The 23,134-nt window shown below is 43.3% G+C and overlaps 1 protein-coding gene across 1 annotated transcript; it reads left to right on the top strand.

Annotated features, from left to right (window-relative positions):
- LOC111232927 (serine/threonine-protein kinase MARK1-like) lies at nucleotides 1–22,530 on the top strand. The gene is made up of 18 exons (XM_022760633.1): nucleotides 1–380; nucleotides 10,550–10,753; nucleotides 13,779–13,832; nucleotides 14,152–14,200; nucleotides 14,486–14,551; nucleotides 14,730–14,800; nucleotides 15,795–15,851; nucleotides 16,021–16,155; nucleotides 16,521–16,622; nucleotides 16,965–17,084; nucleotides 17,491–17,590; nucleotides 17,720–17,832; nucleotides 17,992–18,133; nucleotides 18,262–18,395; nucleotides 18,733–18,818; nucleotides 18,898–19,047; nucleotides 19,125–19,394; nucleotides 20,042–22,530. The coding sequence occupies exons 1-18, from the start codon at nucleotides 330–332 to the stop codon at nucleotides 20,382–20,384; spliced, it is 2,247 nt and encodes a 748-aa protein (XP_022616354.1). The 5' UTR covers nucleotides 1–329; the 3' UTR covers nucleotides 20,385–22,530.
- The last annotated feature ends 604 nt before the right edge of the window (nucleotides 22,531–23,134 follow it).

Below are 23,134 nucleotides of genomic sequence, written 5' to 3'. Positions count from 1 at the left end.
TGTGACCTGATAAACCGCTGGAAGCTGCGGAAGGATTGTTACTTTAACTCTTCTCCACTCCTCTTTCTCCTCCTCCTCCTCCTCCTCCTCCTCCTCCTCTTCCTCTCTCTCTTTGTCTCCATGCGGTTCTCCCTCCCGCACCGACACAAACACCGGGCCTTCCTGTAGCCTCCGCCCCGGTCTCCCTGTCCCTCCGGCCGGCGGAGCTTCCCAGCTGAGCCCCGCTGAGGTGGCCTGGTTCCCGGCGAGAGATGCTGTAGAGCAGCCGGCGGAGGAGATGCTTCTTCCGGACTGAAGAGAGCAGAAAGCAGCGGAGGGAAAGCAGGAAGATGTCCGGCAGGATGCCTCTGACCCCGGTGAGCGAGTCCGAACAGGCACCGGTAAGTCTGCCTCAATCCCCAGTCTGGTTCGATTATTGATTATTGATGAAGTTTACGTCCTTTATTATTGATGGAGTTTATTAAATTATGAATGGAGTTGTTTTTGTTATTGATGCAGTTAATTTTTTTTATTATTAAAGGAATTTAAATATTTTTTATTCATGATTAAGTTAAATTATATATTATTTAAGTATTTTAGTCCTAATTACCGTTATTATTATAATTATTCGTTTTATTAATGATGCTGTTTAATTACTTTTATTTTATGATTAAAGGAGTTTAAATATATTTTATTTTTAGTATTGATGAAGTTTATGAATATTGATAGACTTCTACTAGTTTTATTAATGAAGCCATTGAATTGCTTTATTATTGATTTAGTCTATGAGTTTTATTATTAATTAATCATTAAATTATTGCCAGAGTTTATTTTATTATCAATGGGCTTTATTTGTTTTGATGCTGATAGCTTGATAACTTTATTACTCATCAAATTTTATTATTTTATTGTTGATATTTTTTAATTATTGTTGGAGTTTAAATGGTTTATTACTCTCCAGAGTTTTATAGTTTTATTACTGAAGTTTTATTTTTAATTTTTTTTTATTATTGTTGGAGTGTGAACTGTGACAGTGTAAACTGGGAGGAGCAGTTTGGGTGACACCAGTGGGAACAGTCAGGTCAGACTCTCAGTGCCTTGCTCAGAGGGCCGTCGGCAGCAGCAGTGACCAGTTTAAACTGTTAAATATCCAACTTCTCTGAAAATGTTAAAACACATTTTCTCACTTGTCATATTTATCTACATGGGTCCAGGTTATTATTATTCTGTGAGGGGAAACCCCTGAATCCCAAGGCCTCAAAACTAGATTTAAAAGAGCTATTTATAAGTTATCGCTACATAGCTAACGATAGCATTAGCAGCTGTTTACTTACCAGTCTGGAGGAAACCTTCATTCTTTTACTCACCAGCAGCTGTCTCCAGAGGCGGAAAGAAACACTAGTGATAACTCTCATCTCTGGTTAGCATGCTAATCAGCTAGCCACTTTCCGATACCGATTCACTTCAGCCTCCAGTCTGCCCTGAAGACGTAGCGCTGCTCAGAGGACGTATTATTATAATCTCTTGTCTTGTAAAGACAACGATGGCTGAAGGTTTTGTGAAGCGACAAGAAACCACTTTCAGCCGCAGAGAAAACTTACAAACAGCCTCTTTAAACACATTCACATCACAAGGCCTGAAGGTTAAATATCAATGCAGGTGTTTTTATCATTACACAAAAATTCACACTGTCAACCTGGATCCTCTGGAGCCGTGGATCAGGTCCATGAGTTGGTTTTGGTTTTGTCAGAGCAGATTTTGAGATTGCAGAGTATTTTAAAACCCTGTTGGTCTGGATCCACAGACCACACTGGGAACTGGTTTCTTGTGAAGAAATTGTCCCACCTGGATTTAAAGGTGCATCAGTCTTTTTTTCTGTCTCTTTGCAATGGACTAATAAGTGTTTCTGATCAGTCAGTCCTCCTTTCTACACAGGCAGTGCTGACTCAGAGTTCTCTAATGTCCCAGTCGCCCTGAACTACCCACAGCGTGCCCTGCACTTTGCTTTGTTTGTACACACCTGGGTGAACACCTGTGCAGGAATCAAATCACTCTCAGAGCTGATGTGAAGCTGGTGTAGCATCAGTCGGATGTAGAGCTAACATTAGCCACATAAACGAGCTAACGCCTGTTACATCATCAGTGACATCAGCAGCTGCAGCGTCAGTTTGGAGTTAATAATGAAGCTGAGTCACAGTTTGAACAGGAGGTGAAGGTTCAGAGTCTTGTTGTGTTGGAGGTGTATAACATCGTCATGTTGTCGCCTCACAAGTAAAACAAATCAAACTTAATTAAACTGAGTCAGATTAAATAACCGGAGCTGAAAACCTGAACGTTGTTTTGATCTGTGGCTTCAGTGATGTCACAGGAAGTTGACAGATTTGCCCATACGCAAATGTAATATACCTACATATATTAAATTCCTATATATGAAACATATTTACATATGAAGTAAAAACATATATGTTAGAAATTGGAACAATTTCATACATATAGCTTGTTTATCTATGTTTATATATGTATGCTTATATTTTAGACATGTTATATAAATATATATCCATCCCAAAGCCACTCAGTACATATTGATATTATATATGTAAATATTAATGATAGACATGTATATTTAAAATGAATAAGAATTTGAATTTGTATGTTGTATGAATTTGCAGATATAAATTAAATATATATTATTAACAAATATGGATGTAACATGTTATAACATGTAAAACATTTTTGATAAATGGTGATATCACTATGACATCAGCATGTTTGGTTTCCCCTCTATATCCTCCATCGTTCATGTGTGTGTCACGTTGGAGATGATGTCATGAGTGTGCGTCGCTGCATTATGGGGGAAGAAAAACCTGGTCCCAGTAGAGCCGGTACCGTATGGACGCCGTATGAAAAGAGTTTGGGTGGCGATCAGTTATCTGTTTGATGATTGTCGTTTGCTTCAGCTGCCGGTTGATTTCACCACAGACTCAGACCTTTAATATCTGGTGCTGTGGACGGAGCGGGGGACAGGTGTCCTCTGTCGGCCGTGGACACAGAGGTGTTTCATTTCTCTCCGTCATCTGTCAAACACGTGGACTCTGGTTGTTCGGGGTATTTGGATGTTGGCGAGGTCGATGGACCCTGAAGGAATGCTGGGTAAACACAGCCTCCATATTGTCATGCTAATGCAGGAATGCTAACAGCGTGTTGTTCTCAGGCTCCTCTGAGTTCCTCCTGCAGGTCCTCATCACCCGGCCTCACTTCAGTCTCTGAGGGTCTGTAGTAATAACAATAATAATAATAATAATAATAATACAATTTATCTATAGGTGCCTTTCAAAGCATTCAAGGACGCACAGTAAAAGATAAAACGCAATTAAAAGGCATAAAATGCTAAATAATCAAGTACAAGGCATAAAATATAAAACAAATTAGAATAGATATAAATAAAAATAAACATAAATATCATTAAACGCTGGATCGTTCAGTCGGGTCTGAATGTGTTGCCATGTTGAAACCTAAAATATCAGTATTAGTATACTTATAATAACTTTATTTATATAGCACCTTTAAAAACAATATAATTCAGTGTAAATAAGGACAATTTGAGGGCACAGCTGCCTCATGAAAACACACACAGACACAAACACAGTAACAGGAATAAAAGAGCGACATGGAGACGATGAAGAGACGACGTCACATTAAAGCGAGTCAATAAAATGAGTTTGAAGAAGTGATTTAAAAGAAGCTGCAGATTCTGCTCTGGCAGAATAAGGCGATTCTAGTTGTGACACTTTCAGATGAGCTTGTTTCAGATATTACTCAGAGTGTAACTGGATTAATCCTCGCTGCTCGGTCACGTTCTCCTGAGGCTCAGTTTTGATCTTTTCTCCTTCACGTCTCTGTGATGTTCGGCTCCTGCCGTCTGTTTGCTATTGATCTTTCCCAAAATACACTGCAGGATGTGATATCAGGAGCACAGCGATCTGTATTAAACCCAGGCTTCTGGAAGTCACATTCACAGTGATCAGCTGCAGGACGTCACGACAGCGTTTTAACGAGTTTCATGTAAACGCCATGCGACTCAAATCTGTATATGACAAGAGAACTGAGACAAACTGCAATAAACCACTTAACCTTTTATTTTTATATTGCACATGTACAGAACAGCCTGCATTGTTGTTGTTTATAGTATTTCTAATTTATTTTAGATTATGTTTCTATTCTTATTTTTAGTTCTTATTATATTTTTCCACCTTAAACTGTTTCTCTTTTGTGCTGCTGTGTTCAGTTTGAATTTCCTCCACGGGGATCAATAAAGGTTCATCTCATCTCATCTCATCTCATCTTATATTATCTTATTCCATCTTATCTCATCTCATCATATCTTACACTGACTGTTGTTGGAAACTCAACCACCACAAAAATACACTAAACAACTACAACATCGGCTGTTTTTTTATATCTGACAAAAGTAAACAAAATGCGACAAAGTGCAGTGGAAACAGACGTAGTGCATGAATCATGTGACTTCTGCCTCTAGGAGTCTCTCAATCAAAACAATAACAAAAGACGGTATTGGGTGACGTGGTGACTTAGTGTGGGATCATGGGAGTTGTTGTCGTCAGCTTCTCCTGGTTTGGATTCCTTCAGTGTCGGTGGTTCAGGAGGTTTTTAGCAGCAGCTGAATAATCCTTAGAGGTGACCTCCCCTCCACAACAAAGAGACAGGGGATTAAAACCAGTAGAAACACTGAATAAAACAGTTTCATGTTAAGAATCAGTGATTTATCAGTGAAGTTCAGTGACGTCAGGACAGGATGTCTCCAGCAGCTGGGAGCTGAGCTGCCTCACGTTTCCTCAGCTTGTTTCTCTCGTAACTTCATCTGGTTCAAATATAGTAGAAAACCATCCAGGTGTAAAAAGTGAATCTTAAAAATGAGACTTAAAACTGGATGAAAAGTAAATTTTTGCACTCTGACACATGATCATAGAGGATACACGAATCAAACAAATATTTTCTTCGTAGTTTTTTCTTGTTTAAGTTTTGACTTTTTTAATTAGTTGAAGTTTGTTAAAAGTTGTTACATTTTGATGGATACTCAGCTAATGAAACACAAAACGCTGCATCCTCTGGAGGAGTCCCTTTGTCTGTGGCTCTGTCTCCTGTGTAGGTGGTGGAGCTGGTGTGGGGGGGTGGGGGGTGGCGTGGGGGGGGTCCCTCCATGACCCGGGTCACTGTGTCCTGTGCGGTCCTCACACTGAGAGTGAAGCAGTCATTCTCCTCAGTGATGAATCACTCCGCTGAGTTTTTTGCTCAACTGTGAAATCAGCTGCTGGAGGCTTTCTGCGTCACCATGACGACGCACAGGTTTACTATGGAATCCCCCCCCCCTCCCAGTGGGAGTGGAAACCTCCTCCTCCCACCCCATGAAGTCACACACACAAGGACTGAATTCTTCCTCCACCCTGCTGAACAGACACTGACTCTGAGTCCCAACCAGATCATGAACTTTGACCTTTGACCTCCCTGTGTGTGTGTGTGTGTGTGTGTGTGTGTGTGGGGGGGGGTCCTGGTCAAAGACTTGGTGGTCAGATGACACATCCTGGTTAGCACAGTGGCTAACCAATGCTAGTTTTAATCATAGAGTATCCTAAAAAAATAACCTCATATATCAGAAACAGTCAGTTTGTATCATTGACATCATGTTGCTGTCCAAAGAAAAACATGTATCTCAAAATCTCTTTGATTTTGAATTATTGTCTTGATAGTTTGAAGAACTTCTACGTATTAAGAACAAACTTTAAAGTCCAGATGAAGCTGAAAACGAGGCCGTTTTTCTTTTATCATGAAAAGCTGATGTTTTTGAGATACGTATGTAAAACTACACTGAGATGGTTTTTAAATCATCTTATGGATCAACACTTCAAATAAAACACAGAAGAAGAAGAAAATATGGAGTTTTAAATCACAATGACAGGAAACAGGCATTTTCAATCCACTGATCTTCCCCTAACTTTAACCAAGAGCTGTGAGAGTGTGAACAGAACCACAGACAGTCTGATAATGCTGGAGTCACTACAGGTGGAGATTGTGCTGCAGGATCAGATGACTGCAAGGAGGCAGATCAGTCTATATGTCATGATAACAGCATCCTCCGAACCCATGATATCCAGTCACTCTCTCTTCACGCGTCACTTTTCCAGCTGTCTAAAACGCTCGTCTCTGACCCTCCCAGCTGATCTGTGACCTGTGAGGCTGGAAACGTTCACCATGTTGTGAAGAGTCAGACTGGAAGTGCAGGGGGAGCAACCAGCCCACATGTTTTCCTTTTTCCCTGGAAGATATTCAATGTCAGTTTTTCTTATGAAAAGTGATTAAAGTAGTTGTGTAAAGGATCCAGCCATCTGTTTCCACCCCCCACCCCCCACACCCCACACAAACACACATCTGACTAATCACTGAGTACAGTGGGTGTGAAAGTCAGGTTATCTGTTGCTGACGGTTGAGGAGATTGTCGGACTCACAGCTGCAGTTTCAGGCGTCTGTGTTGCTATAGACGTCGGTGTGTTTCAGAACCTGGAAGTTCTGGTTTCACTTCAGCTCCCCGTCGCCGAGTCTCTTCCCTTTTCTTCCCTCTGAATCAGTTGAGTAACAGCAGAGAAAGGGAAAAAGAGACTATTTTTGTATTTTTTCTCTCAATAACAAACAGGGCTGTGAGGTTCCATCAGGCTCCGCCCCCAGCCTGTAACAAAAGTAGACGCTCACCCCTCCCTCGGCGCTAATCTGTAAACTGAATCACAAATAAAAAGCAGTTCCTGTTTCAAACTGCTGCTCTGTTTTTCTTGTTATAAACTGAATCTCCGTAGTGACCGACAGACGGGGAAGAAGACAATAAACAGCAGAACCACAGTGGAGAAAGTGAAAGTCATGAATCCAGATTCTGCTTGTATTCACCCTGCAGACCACTCACTCAGAATAATATACTATATATTACATAACTGCATTTTAATTATTGATTAGTGTTTAATGTTGCAGCTGTGTAATTTGTGAATTTTATCCCAGGGATCAATAAAGTCTAATCTTAATGATTAAAATTGTTGATATTATGTAGAATTATTCATCTGAATCTGTTAAGTAATTAAAGTCATCAGATATCAGATGAAATGGAAATACTCAAGTGGAGTATAAGTACCTCACTGTTGTATTTAAGTGTAGTACTTGAGTAAATGTTCATAGTTACTTTCCTCCACTGGCGATGGAGCCTTTAAAATGACATTTCACAGCAAAACCAGTCGATCAGTGATCAGCAGAGTCACTCCTGGGGGGTGATGTAAGGCCACATGAATTTTTTTGAACTTTAACACAGATATTTAGAGTATTGACCAACAGCGAGCCGCCCTCACAGAGCTGACCTTTCAGGGAATGAAGAGCCAGAGAATCACCATCCGGGTTTATTGAACCTCCTCTGTTGGAGTATAAAGTGCTGATTTATATAATAATGGAGCTGGTTCTTCTTAGAATATGGAAAATAAACTCCAGGACAAAGCCAATGAGAGAAATGCTGAAGAGCCGAGTTTCAGATGCAGGTAGAGAAAAGGCTAACCCAGCTCTCTACTGAGACTGACTACAGCTAGCTAAGTCTCAGCTTCCTGACTGTTACTGACTGTTACTGACTGTTACTGACTGTAACTGTAACTGACTGTAACTGACTGTTACTGACTGTAACTGACTGTAACTGACTGTTACTGACTAACTGTAACTGATTGTAACTGTAACTGTTACTGACTGTTACTGACTGTAACTGACTAACTGTAACTGTAACTGATTGTTACTGACTGTTACTGTCTGTAACTGACTGTAACTGACTGTTACTGACTAACTGTAACTGATTGTAACTGTCTGTAACTGTCTGTAACTGTTACTGATTGTTACTGACTGTTACTGTCTGTAACTGACTGTAACTGACTGTAACTGACTGTTACTGACTGTAACTGTAACTGACTGTAACTGACTGTAACTGTAACTGATTGTTACTGACTGTTACTGTCTGTAACTGACTGTAACTCACTGTTACTGACTGTTACTGACTGTAACTGACTGTCACTGACTGTAACTGCAACTGACTGTAACTGACTGTAACTGTAACTGATTGTTACTGACTGTAACTGATTGTTGCTGACTGTTAGTGTCTGTAACTGACTGTAACTCACTGTTACTGACTGTTACTGTCTGTAACTGACTGTAACTGACTGTAACTGACTGTTACTGACTGTAACTGTAACTGACTGTAACTGACTGTAACTGTAACTGATTGTTACTGACTGTTACTGTCTGTAACTGACTGTAACTCACTGTTACTGACTGTTACTGACTGTAACTGACTGTCACTGACTGTAACTGCAACTGACTGTAACTGACTGTAACTGTAACTGATTGTTACTCACTGTAACTGACTGTCACTGACTGTAACTGCAACTGACTGTAACTGTCTGTAACTGTCTGTAACTGTCTGTAACTGTCTGTAACTGTCTGTAACTGTCTGTAACTGTCTGTAACTGTCTGTAACTGTCTGTAACTGTCTGTAACTGTCTGTAACTGTCTGTAACTGTCTGTAACTGTCTGTAACTGTCTGTAACTGTCTGTAACTGACTGTAACTGACTGTAACTAACTGTAACTGTAACTGTAACTGATTGTTACTGACTGTTACTGTCTGTAACTGACTGTTACTGACTGTAACTGACTGTAACTGACTGTAACTGACTGTAACTGACTGTAACTGACTGTAACTGACTGTAACTGACTGTAACTGACTGTAACTGACTGTAACTGACTGTAACTGACTGTAACTGACTGTAACTGACTGTAACTGACTGTAACTGACTGTAACTGACTGTAACTGACTGTAACTGACTGTAACTGACTGTAACTGACTGTAACTGACTGTAACTGACTGTAACTGACTGTAACTGACTGTAACTGACTGTAACTGACTGTAACTGACTGTAACTGACTGTAACTGACTGTAACTGACTGTAACTGACTGTAACTGACTGTAACTGACTGTAACTGACTGTAACTGACTGTAACTGACTGTAACTGACTGTAACTGTAACTGATTGTAACTGACTGTAACTCACTGTTACTGACTGTTACTGACTGTAACTGACTGTAACTGACTGTTACAGTTACCTACTGTTACTGTCTGTAACTGTAACTGTCCATCCTCGGTCGGTGTTGAGTGTCAGCAGCTGGGATCCTTGTTGCTGTGTAACAGTAGAGGTGTTTGTGTCCTCCAGCTGGTTCAGACGCTGTCAGACTGGTTTCTATCAGCTCCAGTTGCTCTGACAGCCTCCGGCCTGCAGGAGATAACACACTTCACTCTGTTGTTATTGTCCTGGGCTGAAGCACAGTCAGTGTAAACCTGCCTGTACTCTCTGTGTCTCCCTCATGTTTATGAAGGGACTTTCTGAGCCTGGACTTTGGTGGGGGTGGGGGGGGTTAATAGTCTGCCACATAAATGGTCTTAATATAATGAATGGTTGTTTTTACTCGTCTGTTCTCAGTACACTCACTTTGATGTTAATACCAGGCGTTTGCAGAGGTTCATCTGTCTGTTTCTGGTGTGTGAAGAGACGTGATCCCTCTCTGAACCTGGTCTGACCCTGTTCTGTTGCTGTGTTCTGGTGTTGGGTACAGATTGTTATCTAAGTGAGTGAGGAGAGGAGCTTTGTACACACTGATCTGTGATCTACTTATTCTACCCAAACCAGCTGCTCATTTTTTGATGACCTTATGCTGCTTTCTTTGGAGGCAAGGATCCAGTATCACACCTAAGTGTGTTAACAAGAAGACCTGCTCCAAATCTCTAATTGTCAAGGAGTTACTGGTTCTTCTAAAGAGTCTAGATTTAGTTTTTTAGTTTAGTTACAGTTTATAAACTCTAAACTACAAGACAGCTCCCTCCACATCCTCTGTTAGGGCTTTCCTCTGAGTAGTGAACGAGTGTATCATCCGTAGGACAGTGGGTCGTCTGGATGATACCTGCTGAGCTTATCGGGGGACAAAACAGAAATGCCCAATATATCAAAATATGACAACTGACTGTAACTGACTGTAACTGTCTGTAACTATACAATATATCAAAATATAACTTTGCAGTGTTAAGGGTAGGGGTCATCCAAGCTGCCTGAGTCATCCTCAGATTATGGAAAAGTAAATATGTACGTTTACCACGGGCCTTGGAATATTTCTGTTTGTGTAGATTTAGATAAGTAAATAAATTATAACTTTAATGATGAAAACAGAAGTCTACCATCTTCTTACGGATAGATTATTCACTTTGTGTTGGACACTTATTTGCAACAGTGAAGGTCCGATTACGTTTCCCTGTGGGACGCCACACGTCCCTGGGGACGGGGCCTGTTGACAGTGAACACACCAACTCCTTCGTCATGGAGACGATTCAAACGGTTTCACTGTTACTGAGTCAGATGTGTGTGTTCTTCAGCTCAGTGACTCAGTTCAGGAAATGATCAAATGTTAGTAATGACTGTGTTTCTGTGTCTCTTTCAGCCAAAGTGTTCAGACAGGCTCCCCGAGCCACCGGCTCCGCCCACCAAATCCTCGAGCCGCCACAGTCTGCCGCCATGTCGCAGCTCTGTGGCCTCCCTCACCGACGAACAGCCGCACGTCGGCAACTACCGCCTGATGAAGACCATCGGCAAGGGCAACTTCGCCAAAGTCAAACTGGCCCGACACACACTGACGGGCCGAGAGGTGAGAACAGTCAGTCCTCCTCAGCAGGACGAGGACAACTGTTACCAGTCCACAACATTACACTGTGTGTTCTGTGTGGGTGGAAGACACAGGTGAATGCAGGTGTTAAAAACAACAGGAAGTTAGTGACTGGTGTTCGGCTGCTAATTTAGCCACTTAGCTGCTTAGCAGACACAATTCACGGAGGATGTTAAGCTTCTTCTCGGAGCCGTAACTCAGTCAAATCTGAACACACAAACTTCATACACATATTTTTGATTCAGTGTGACTTACACTTCACATCTGTATTATATCTGACATCCATCATGAACAAACATCTGTCTCAGAAATCAGAGGAAAAAGACAGTCCTTCAAACTGCAGAAGTCCTTGAAAATCTTCAGGTTTTTAAGTTTTCTCAGTATCAAAGTGGTCAGTGATAGTTTGTCTGGACATACATGAGTTCACTGCAGACGGGACATGCTAATAGCTAATTCAGCACACATTTAATGGTGCCAATATGTCCCTGTTGTGGAGGGAAAGGTTATGCAAGACCCGTTGTGTCAGACTGTGAGAAACCCTGCTCTGACCCTCACCTTCAAACCCTGACGACTCAGAGATACAAACAAGTTAGAATTTAGAAAATAAGGAAAATAATAGAAAAAAGTCATTAAAATGAACTGTTATGGGGACAATAATGTTATGGAGACAAGTAATATCACTACATTTCATAGGTTCCATATTTTTATGCTTATTTCCAGAAAATGTCTTAAAATTTAGCTGCTCTTTAGCTGTTAATTACAAGGATATTTCCTAAAGAGGCCAAGAAAGAAAGTACCCACTCGTTATATTGATGCTTTTAACTATGAAATCATGCAGCAGGTGAGTGTGAAATAATAAACAGACATCAGTATCCATCAGAGTTTCCTAGAAAGACCAACAAACATTCTTCATTTGGATTCCTCATGACTCTCTGCTGCTACATTATAGATCTGCTTTGGTAACTGATATGAAATATTAATATTAATATTAATTGATGTTTATGCTGCACATTGGTTGAATTAACTACACTGAGAATTCCTTCGTTTTCTGTTTTAAACTGATGATGATCAACAAATAAAAACTCACTTGATGCAGTTATACAAATATATTTCTACCTCATGTCCACAGACATGATTTTCCATCTAATCATGAGTGAAGATTTTTTGCGGAAACCTTGTGTTTCTGTTTTTCAATTATCTACAACATAATTTCTTAGTTTTTCCTTAAAAACACAAATTTAAGGAGCAGATACTTAATAACTGTAAGGCTTGAACCAGACACAGATGTGAGGGAGCAGCGGCGTCTCTGAACGTCCTCTGCTCCGTCTGAGAGTCGTTGGGGTTAAATGGGTTTGATCCTGTGACATCATCAGCTGGAGGCGGCGGCTGAGGGATGAATTATTGATGCTGCACACGTCGGCAGCTCAGAGCCAATTGGTCGGAAGATGAGATGTGTGTGTGTGTGTGTGTGTGTGTGTGTGTGTGTGTGTGTGTGTGACGTTTTCTACTTATTTTAAGACCCATTTTTCTGAGAGGAGAAGTCAGAGCTGTCCAATCAGCTTCTTTTTTTCTCTCTGGAGGCGTCAGGCTCTGGTGGGTCAGAGAAGAAGAAAAAGAAGAAGAAGAAGAAGAAGAAGAAGAATGTGGAGGTTTCCAGCTCTGACTGGATGATGACAGATGAATGTTTTCACGCTCTGATGGTTAACGTGAAGCCACGCCTCCTGAATCAGCTGATTTCCTGTGCTTTCACGTCTCTCTGCTGCAGCCCATTTTAACCTTATTGATCATCTTTAAAGAGCTTTTTGGACTCGAGCCTGAATCAGACTCTGAGCTTTGATCCTGCTGACGCCTCCCGCTGACTCAGCGTTTTCCCTCACGTTTGGTCTGCGCTGTTATACATTTTTATTCTTATTTATTATTTATTTGTTTAATTTCAATTTTAATTTAAATTCAAACATCATGTCCCACTGTTGCACGTTTGTGCCACTGCAGAGATGCACTACATTTCACTGCATAGCTGTGCAATGACACATAAAGGCATTCTATTCTATTTCTGTAAGACTGCACTCAAACATGCTTCAAGTAGAAACTATTAAAATCAATACAAGAAAGCAACACAACAGAGATATTAAATCATGTCCAGCTATAATACAATAAATTAGATAAAGTGTGTCTTAAAAGGACTGTAATCTTTTTAGGAAAGTGCAGTATTATCAGGACGTCTCTTGGAAAAAATACATTAAAAAAAAAAGCAAAACATGAACAAAGAAACTGATAATTGAATATTTAAATTAAATATAGGCTATGCACATATGCAAACAGCATAAAGACAAGAAGCTGGAGACTTGTACTTAGAAATAAAACAATATAAAGAGAGTGGAGTGCTCAGTTGTTCAGGGTTTTTATAGCAGAGGTGACAACGTAACCTGAATTAAAGACGATTAACGATTAATTAAGTTTTTATTCGGTCACATGTGTTGGAGTCGTTGGTGGTCGACTGTTTCTGAGGAAAAGACCAAGAATCAACCTCCAGGGCTGAAAAATGAAACTAAACGCTGCAGTTCCTCTAACGACCACTAGAGTCTGGCTCCAACAGTGAGTCAGTCCCCATAGACTCCCATGTTAAAATGTCCAACTTTACAGCAGAAATAAACATGTTTACAGCCTGGTACAAAAACTGTTCTGGTCTCTAGAGATAATTTCCTCCTTCATGACACCTGTTTATATAACTCACCTGTTTACATTTTATTACGGACTACAGTTATGGAGGGTGTGGCCTCTATGAGTGACAGGTGGGTGAGTGTATGCTTGACACAAACCAGCATGAACTGAAGTCTCAGCTCCACAGACGCCCCTCCTCTTTGACCATTTTTAGATTAGTTTTGAGTTAGGGGCAGAGTCAGACACTGCCAAGATGGCAACCGTGGAGCAACATGTTTTCAGTTGTATAAAATGATCTGGAGTCAAATGCAATGAATTGATCAGTGTGTGTTTCTGTTCACCCCAGGTCGCCATCAAGATCATCGACAAGACGCAGCTGAATCCGACCAGTCTGCAGAAGGTACGCTCTCCCCTCTCACCTCACTCACTGTCTGATTTCACTTTTTGGGAAGGTCTGTTCCTTCTGTCTGAGCCAATCAGGGACAGACATGTCACCTGGAGGTCATGTAAGACTTTAATACATCAGGTCACATTCAGTTTGTCCCTCATCTGTCTTCCCCAGTCAGATGTTTCATCTCTGTGAGATGTTAGCCTAGCTTAGCACAAAGACTGGAAGCAGGTGGAAACTGTTAGCCTAGCTGAGTCTGATTTCAGCCGCGGTGATGATGTCATGAAATGTGCTTAAGCTTCAGCTTCACTGATGCAGATTATGTTTTTAGCTCTTCAGGGAAGTCAGTGTGATGAAGATCCTCAACCACCCCAACATCGGTGAGTCTACCCCAGTATTTGGCAGCAGCAGTACTCAGTATTTAGTACTACTAGGTCTCAGTATTTGGCAGCACCAGTGCTCAGTATTTAGTACTACTAGGTCTCAGTATTTGGCAGCAGCAGTACTCAGTATTTTGTACTACTAGGTCTCAGTATTTGGCAGCAGCAGTGCTCAGTATTTAGTACGACTAGGTCTCAGTATTTGGCAGCAGCAGTGCTCAGTATTTAGTAGTACTAGGGCTCAGTATTTGGCAGCAGCTTTATGTTTCCTCTGTTGTTTTTCAGTGAAGCTGTTTGAGGTTATTGAGACGGAGAAAACTCTGTACCTGGTGATGGAGTACGCCAGCGGAGGTAAGCCCAGATCACCGGTCTGACCCACCTGTCTTTTCACCTGTGTCGGCAGGTAACATGTGGACAGGTGATCAGTGAACTTCACCCCGGCAGACTGGGAAATAAATGTATAAAGTCATGCAGAGGTTTTGTTCTCCGGCCTCAGGTCTGTCACGTCACACCTGTCTGTGTGTTTCAGGTGAGGTCTTTGACTACTTGGTCGCTCATGGACGGATGAAGGAGAAGGAGGCCAGAGCCAAGTTCCGCCAGGTGAGATCTTTTCATATCCATGACACTATCTGCTCCTCCATATCCCATCAGCCACTGCACCCTGGTCAGTTGTTGAATGGTGCATTCAGGGGTTCAGCTCTGTCGACTTGTGAAGTCTGGAAATGTGAAGTGATCATTAATGTATTCATGGCTGCAGACCTCAGGACTTCCTGGGTGCTGTGTCTGCTGGGAGAACAGGGAACCAACTGTCGCTCCACCAGCTGCATCAGTTTGCATTTTATTAGCTGATTTTCTTGAAATGCACCACATTTGAATGGAAACTTGGCCAGTAACTGTGAAACAGAGGCTGTTAGAAGTCAGTGTAAAACATCCTGTCCATTAACAGCTGGACCAGCACCACTCAGCACCTGCCTCTGGCTGCGGCTGTAGTAGGATCTATTTGTGCTGTTTTATTTATAGATTTCTTTTTATGTCGCACTGCACCTCATGTTTGCGAGCAGCGTGAGCCTTCCAGATGTTTTCCTGCTGTTTTTTGAACCTGTAGTATTGTACCGCTGCAGGATGTGTTGGCTCATCCTCCATGTAGAGACCAGACCACATCACCCCCCCACCCCCACCCACAGAATAAATTAGCGTAGAGTAACCACTAATAAAATGAATCCATTTCATTATGGGTCCATTAGCGTAACGGCTAACGGAGGTGTTCAATCTGCTGAGCTGTGGTCAAAACAAACACTAAGTGCTGCTGAGTTAAGCTCAGTTTGTAGCCGTGTTAGCATGGCGTCAAGTCCGGTGTAGACTGATGAGAGCTGAGCCTGACGGGCTGACTCTGACATGTCCTCCGAAAGGCCACCGCAGACATGATAAAACCACTGATTTAGGTAACAACATGTGCTTCCCTGTGCCGCCACCCTCAGGACAAACTGTGAATTACACTTGTCTGATGGTGGTGACAGACTTCTGCAGAACTCCTGATCTAAATGATTCTTCTTCTTCTTCTTCTTCTTCCTGTATCGCTGTGTGTTTGTGTCAGATCGTGTCAGCTGTGGAGTACTGTCACCAGAAGAGGATTGTACACAGAGACCTCAAGGTACACACACACGCACACACACACGCACACACGCACACACACACACACACACACACACACACACACACACACACACACACACACACACACTGTGTGTGACTGTCCCCTCACATGCAGACTAAATGTTTATCCGAAATTCGTTTCTTAACTAAAACCTTTTGTCTCTCAGGCAGAGAACCTCCTGCTGGACGCCGACATGAACATTAAAATCGCCGACTTCGGCTTCAGTAACGAGTTCACGATGGGCAGCAAGTTGGACACGTTCTGCGGCTCCCCTCCTTACGCGGCTCCTGAACTCTTCCAGGTGAACACTCAGCCCTGCCCACCACACCTGTGTAACAACAACTCTGTTAATATTACTGTTAGAGTGTTTGTATGAGGAGGCACAGGCCTTTAAAATTACACGTACATTAGATTTACTGGATTTCATTGTGTTTTTTATGTTTTATTTATGTTCTTTTAAAAAAGCAACACAAATAAAGTTAGACAAGACAAAACTTGTGAGTTGTAACAGGAGTACTAATTGTATGTAAGTATCCTCAAATACTGGGACACAGAATAACTGGAATAATTCAGGAATAATCACAGAGTGAAAATGCAGCCGTAAACTGTGTCAGTGTGTTGTGAGAGCAGTGGGCTGCTGGGTAATGTAGTTCTGTCATCTTGCAGGGGAAGAAGTATGATGGGCCGGAGGTGGACGTCTGGAGTCTGGGAGTGATTCTCTACACGCTGGTCAGCGGCTCGCTGCCCTTCGACGGACAGAACCTCAAGGTAGATGAGTCAACAGCTGCTGACCTCTGCATGAAAGATGGAGGAAAAAATCATGAGTTGTGCTATTGTATTTATAAAACTGTACAATAACAAACTGGCCTTATGTGAGACTCATAGCGATATACTGCCAGCAACGTTAGCATTGTAGCTAAGGGGAGTTTTGGAGATGTAAATACTGCTTGGTGTTATGGGGACATCTAGTGTTCATGTGAGGCGTTTAGGGGACAGTCAAGGTTTATGATCAAAGCTATCAATTTTATTTTGTTTATTGAACTTCTCACTGTGTGTGTGTGTGTGTGTGTGTGTGTGTGTGTGTGTGTGTGTGTGTGTGCGCATGTGCAGGAGCTGAGGGAGCGTGTTCTCAGAGGAAAATACCGGATTCCCTTCTACATGTCGACTGACTGTGAAAACCTGCTGAAGAAGCTGCTGGTCCTGAACCCCGGGAAGCGAGGCAGCCTTCAGGTGACACACAGGCAACCTGAAACCCTGACTTTAACCTTTACAACATCTGTCAACCACACACATATTAATAAATAAAAGTTTTTAACCAGGAGCTGTGACTAACTCAACAACAGCTCTTTCACAATAAAAGCCTTAAATGGTGTTGCTGTTGCATTAATCACAGGAAAACAGATAATAAAAAGAAAAGATAAATCATTCACTCTGTAATCATTGTTTTTGCCACCATCACTCCCTCCTCACTTCCTGTTGATGCTAAACTTGCGTTAAGGGAAGTTTTATTGTTAAAGTCAGTGTGTTTAGTTAAAGTTATGCTAAGTAGTGATTTTTCTTCAGCTCTGCACATAAAAACACAAAATCCTTCATGTTTAAAAGTTATTATTATTATTTCTGTTCGTCTGTTTCTCAGCAAGTCATGAAGGATCGATGGATGAATGTCGGCTACGAGAGCGAGGATCTGAAACCGTTCACAGAACCAGAGCAGGACTTCAGCGACCTCGAACGCATCGGTCAGACACACACGCACACACATATTCCCATGATTCATTTGGTATATCTGAACTGAGCAGTTGAACAAGTCAAACGCACCTGTAAGTTTTTGCACCAACCAAAGCCGACTGTGTTTCCTGACCAATCAGAGCTGTTGGGGACGATGGGATTCCCTCAGGAGGAAGTGATGAAGGCGCTGGACGGTCAGAAATACAACGAGGCGATGGCGACGTACCTGCTGCTGGGGAAGAAACCCGCTGAGGTGTGTTACATTACCTGTCAAACGTGTTTAGCTTAGCTTAGCACAAAGACTGGAACCAGGGGGAAACTGCTAGCCTAGTGTCATCATACCACCAACACCTCTCTCCCAGTCTGAGCCAGTCTTTTACCCAGAATCCTCTGTTGTGACTCTCTCCACCAGTTTGAAGGCACAGAGTCTTTGTCCAGCGGTAACCTGGTTCCAAGGTCGCGACCCTGCAGCGACCTCAACGGCTCCAGTCAGTCCCCCGCCCACTCTCGCAACGTACCGACCAATCAGAAGCAGCGGCGTTTCAGCGACCACGGTGAGTTTACATCCAGTCAGATTCTGTTCGTTCCGTTCGTCGTTTATACTCAACAAGGCCTTTTTACTGGACCTCGTGTTTAGATAGTTCTGGATCAGTCTTTGGATTCTCTGTGTTTTGTGTCTCAGTGGCGCCTTCCATCCCCCCGCCTGTCTCCTACACCAAGCGTTCCCACGCCAACAGCGTAGAGAGCGACAGAAGGGAAGATCCCGCCTCACCCGTGGGAGCTCCGGACCGCAGGAAGTCAGCCACAGCCTCAGGGGTGAGACGATACAGATTCTGTTCTTAAAGCTCCTCCAGTGTAAAGGTCTCTGTCCATGTGTAGTTTGATTGCAGATCAGGTCTAGCTTCTATATTAATTAAAACACAGAAGAAGAAGAAAACATGGTGCTTTAACCAAGTTCTGATTCTGAAACCAGGTTTAAACCAGGGTTAAAGGTCAAACAACATGCGTGTTGTTGAAGTAAGTGATGTCATGTGCAGCTCTGATAATCATCTCTTCCCTCTGGCACCACCCTCTGGACAAACTGTGTTGTCTGTGTTGCCTTGGATCAGCGGATTGAGGTCGACCTGCTCATGTGACTGTCTTTGTGTTACAGAGCATGACTCGCAGGAACACGTATGTTTATGAGAGGACGAGCGCTGACCGCCACTCCGCCGCCATCCCCAACGGGAAAGACAGCAGGTGAGGAGAGGAAGCCTGCGAGTCGTCACTGATCACACGCTGATTCAACTCATCAATAACACACCTGTCTCTGTCTCAGTCTACCTGAGGTACCTGCAGCGTCCCCCTCCCCGTCACCAGGGGGAGCCGTCTCCTCCACACGCCCCCGTCATGTCAAGTCCATGTCAGCGTCAGGACATCCCATGAAGTCCAGCCTGCCCCCCATCGACGACAACGCGGAGTATCAGAGGTGAAAAACGTGTTTCATGTCTCCTCGCAGCAGTCGTTTATTACATCACTATATCAACAACCTTCTCTCCCCCCCAGCTCCCCCCACCAGCCCCCCTCCTCGCCGTCAGCCTTCAGTGTCACCAGCAGCAGCAGCAGCACCACGCCGGACCGGACCCGCTTCCCCCGCGGCTCCTCCAGCCGCTCCACCTTCCATGGCGCTCAGCTCAGAGACCGACGACCCGCCACGTACAACGGGCCCCCGGCCTCGCCCAGCCTGTCGCAGCACGCTGCCGCGTCCCTGGCCACACCTCACCGTGGCACCTCCACCTCCCTCATCGGGAAGATCACCTCCAAGTTTGTACGCAGGTCAGTCACCAACAAGAAGCTGAGTCCCAATTCAGAGGCTGCAATTAAAGACCGATTGTGTCGCAGCAGACTTGAACTTTGACTTTGTGGTATCCCATGATTCATTGTGTGCTGGTAATGAAAACAGCCTGTTGATCACACTGTTAAATGTCAGGATTGTGTTTCAGCTCAGTTCAACAGTTAACGGTCCAACTGTTAAAACCAAGAGACTTAAAACCTCAAGTTTTGGTGAGAAAAAGTTACATGTAGTCAAGGTTGCTAGGCGACAGGAGCTTTGCGACGCCACAGTTGGGGGCGGGAGCAATGAATCTTGGGATATGTTGGGCCACAAAGGATCCACCTGTTGGAGCCTTTGACATTTGAAGGAGCCTGTGAAATGTGACAGTGTAGTCGCGGCACTGAAGGATGCGGCCCTGCGTTGGGACTACACACCGTGAGCCGGTGACACAGGGACTATTTCTTCAGTAGTTGTAGTCAGATTTCTCAGACCTGGATCAATAAAACCAAAACCACAGGTGAATAATTAAATATGTTCATGTGTGATCTGGGCGAGTTTAACAATAACAACATCAAAGATGCTCTGAATGAAAATCTACCTTCTTCTTCTTGTGCTTTAAAACTGCTGTTTATTCGTGTCCTTCCTCCAGGAGTTTATCAGGTGAACCCAAAGAGGAGGTGCGGGACTCCAAGCCTCGCTCGCTGCGGTTCACCTGGAGCATGAAGACCACGTCCTCCATGGAGCCGGGCGACATGATGAAGGAGATCCGGCGGGTTCTGGACGCCAACAACTGTGACTATGAGCAGCGCGAGCGCTACATGCTGTTCTGCGTGCATGGCGACGCCCGGCAGGACAGCCTGGTCCAGTGGGAGATGGAGGTGTGCAAACTGCCCCGCCTCTCACTGAACGGCGTGCGGTTTAAACGGATCTCGGGCACGTCCATCGCCTTCAAAAACATCGCCTCCAAAGTGGCCAATGAGCTCAGGCTGTGAGCGAATCACATGATCCTGAAACACTGACGAGGAGGACGTCTCTGCACCTCCTCTTCAAAGGACGACGCCCCGTCACGTGGCGGCGGCCGTCTTGTGTTCAGCACTATTCCAGGATAACTGCTGTATGACTCAGAGAAACTTCACCTTATTATACTCCACACGGTTACTATTTAATGTTATCACTAAATGTTGACGCCAGTGAAACCAAATATGAAATCAAGTGGCGGCGCAGACATCCAGCAGGTCGTGGTTCGTCCCTCGGTGTTCGGTCGGTTTATCGCTGCGTTTACATGCACTAAAGAAATCTGATCCTCCCAAAACCTTGGAGACTGAGTCCTGACCATCACGTAAAGTGGAAACTCTGTCAGGTCAAAGGGATTAAAGCTGATCCACACAGGTAGATTTCTACTGGAGGAACCTGCGAGCGAGCAAAGAGCCAGGACAGGAAGGAGTATTCAGGAGGAGACGGATCAGACTGCATGTAATCTGAAGTGTTAGAGTTATTATAATGTTGCTGAGCATGTCAACGCGTTATCCAGTTTCTTGCCTTAACCTGATCTCTTGACAGTGACCTGGTTCCTGGAGTGCAGGTGAATCATTACCTCTGCTCTACCTGTGCAACTCTGCTGGCATGTGAAGTACAGGAAAGTAGAACAGCTGGCTACAGATGCAGTGAAGGTCGAAAACACTCAGTATTCATCATGACCCTGTTGTGAGCAGACAAATTAATTAAAGGAGAGCGTCGGTGAGTTTTATGGACGTGGACGAAACCAAGTTACAAACACCCTCGCTATCAGTTTTTTCTTCGCTCACCAAGTAATCACTGTTTAGCTTTGTTAAAATCATGAAGGTTTCAAATTCTTATTGTAGCTGCTGCAGTGAAGCCGATTTGTCTTAGAACATGGAAAATAAACGCTTCATTTCCTCTTAAAGACCAATGAAAGAAAAGCTGAGTGAGAGATTAGCTAGCGAACGTGTTTATGTCATGACTCTCTGTTGCGGCGATGGCGCAATTGCATATAAAGTCAATGCTAATGCTGCATTCACGTGCTCCTCGGAAGGTCCCGTTTTCTGAGTTGGGAAGTCGTTCTTCCAACATCGGTGCGTTCACGGTTTTGTTTAAGTCAAATTGTGGAAACAACATGGCTGTTACGAAGATATGCAGTGTCTTATTGGTCAGAGCGTTAAACAACAGGTTGCTAGCTTACTGCTAACGAATAATGTTTCTAACTGATCCAGGTTCTATGTGGACAGCAACTAACAGTTACAACCTAATAACATATTATAATTTAAATGTTAGTGAAATAATGCACGAGATGCAAAATGTGAATTTGCACCATTAATCAAACGTTTCTCACCATCAACCAAACATTTACTTTCGTCTGCCATGTTTCTGCATAAATGACATCAACAACTTTTCGTTTCGCGCGATAGACGGTGAGTGAAGGGATTGAAAACGGTCAGTTTGAGCTGTAGCACAAACAAGACACAGGGTTGCCAGACGTCCTGGTTTTCCTGGGTTTGTTCTGTTTTTGAAACGACTGTCCCGGAAAATTGATATTCTTTCCTGGGATACAAATTGTCTCAGCTTTTGTGAAAATGCATGTAAAAAAAAAAAAAAAAAAACTCATTTATTTCCCTATAACGCTATTCTGCTTTCTTCCTGGTTATGTCCAACCCCGTGTTAGGGGGTACACAAGTGGCAGCAAGGGTGTTAGTAAAAAAAGAAAAAACTTTGGCATGGCCCAATGGACAAGTGGTTAGGGTGCACACTTTAGCTCTGAGCCGCCGATCCTGGGTTTGACTCCCGACCGGCTCTTTACTGCATATCTCAAAATAAAACTTCAGTTTTTGAAATGGGGGAGAGATGGATGAGAAGGACGTAGAAACAAAACCAGGGGAAAATTTGAATCATCGCCTCGTGGTTGTATCCCTCCGCCACTCAGACTAGTTCCAGGTTACATCCCTGTTTATCCAGAGTCACATGAAATATGCCGTGAAGTCCTGAGTTACACCTAGAAAGTGTTTTGTGAGGTCACACTGACCTTGAACTGAAATTCCCTCGAGGCGTTGCCGGAGATATCACGTTCACAAGGCTAAAACTGAATTTTGTGAGGTCACTGTTACCTTTGACCTTTCACCTTTCACCACCAAAGTCTAATCAGTTCGCCCCTGAGTCCAAGTGGACATTTTTGCCAAATTTGAATAATTTCCGTCAAGGCGTTACTGAGATATCGTGGGACGGACAGGTTCACAAATCAAACGTGGCAACCCTTCCAATCACCGATGTTAGCCTGTTAGCCACAGCTAGCTCCTGCTGGTACATTAGCTTGTTGAGGCGGATGAACTAAGATGACTGTGAAGTCCGGCTGCTCTGTTTGTGTATCACACCTTAACAGATAGTTGACAAATTAACAGGTGTTAGCTCCTTAGCACAAAAGTACAGGTATAAATTAGGTTTCTCTCTGGCTAATGTTAGCTTAGCATAGTGTTCTGTCGTACATGATGGTTAAGTGAGTTAAGTTTCATCCATTCACTCTCACCTGGATGTGTTTATAGGGAAAGAGGCTCGTACCTCAGCAGAGATCCACCTTTACGCTGTAGGTTGCACAGTTTGCAGCAGAGGGAATGAGTCATGAAACGTGATGAACAATCAGGTTGTGACAACATCCTCACTGAGGAAATGTGACCTCTGACCTCCTGATGCAGCACACCCTTTTACTCCCCCTGCTGGCTGATGTTAATACTGT

Source organism: Seriola dumerili, unplaced genomic scaffold (assembly GCF_002260705.1).
Source record: "Seriola dumerili isolate Sdu_G_001 unplaced genomic scaffold, Sdu_1.0 BDQW01000349.1, whole genome shotgun sequence".
Lineage (NCBI taxonomy): Eukaryota > Metazoa > Chordata > Actinopteri > Carangiformes > Carangidae > Seriola > Seriola dumerili.
This window is presented reverse-complemented; position numbering and strand designations above follow the sequence as displayed.

Coding starts and splice junctions, on each gene's coding strand:
- LOC111232927 (XM_022760633.1), top strand. CDS start 330: ATGTCCGGCAGGATGCCTCTGACCCCGGTGAGCGAGTCCGAACAGGCA. Junction 14,801..15,794: donor CCAGAGCCAAGTTCCGCCAG/GTGAGATCTTTT, acceptor TGTTTGTGTCAG/ATCGTGTCAGCTGTGGAGTA. Junction 17,591..17,719: donor CAGCGACCTCGAACGCATCG/GTCAGACACACA, acceptor CTGACCAATCAG/AGCTGTTGGGGACGATGGGA.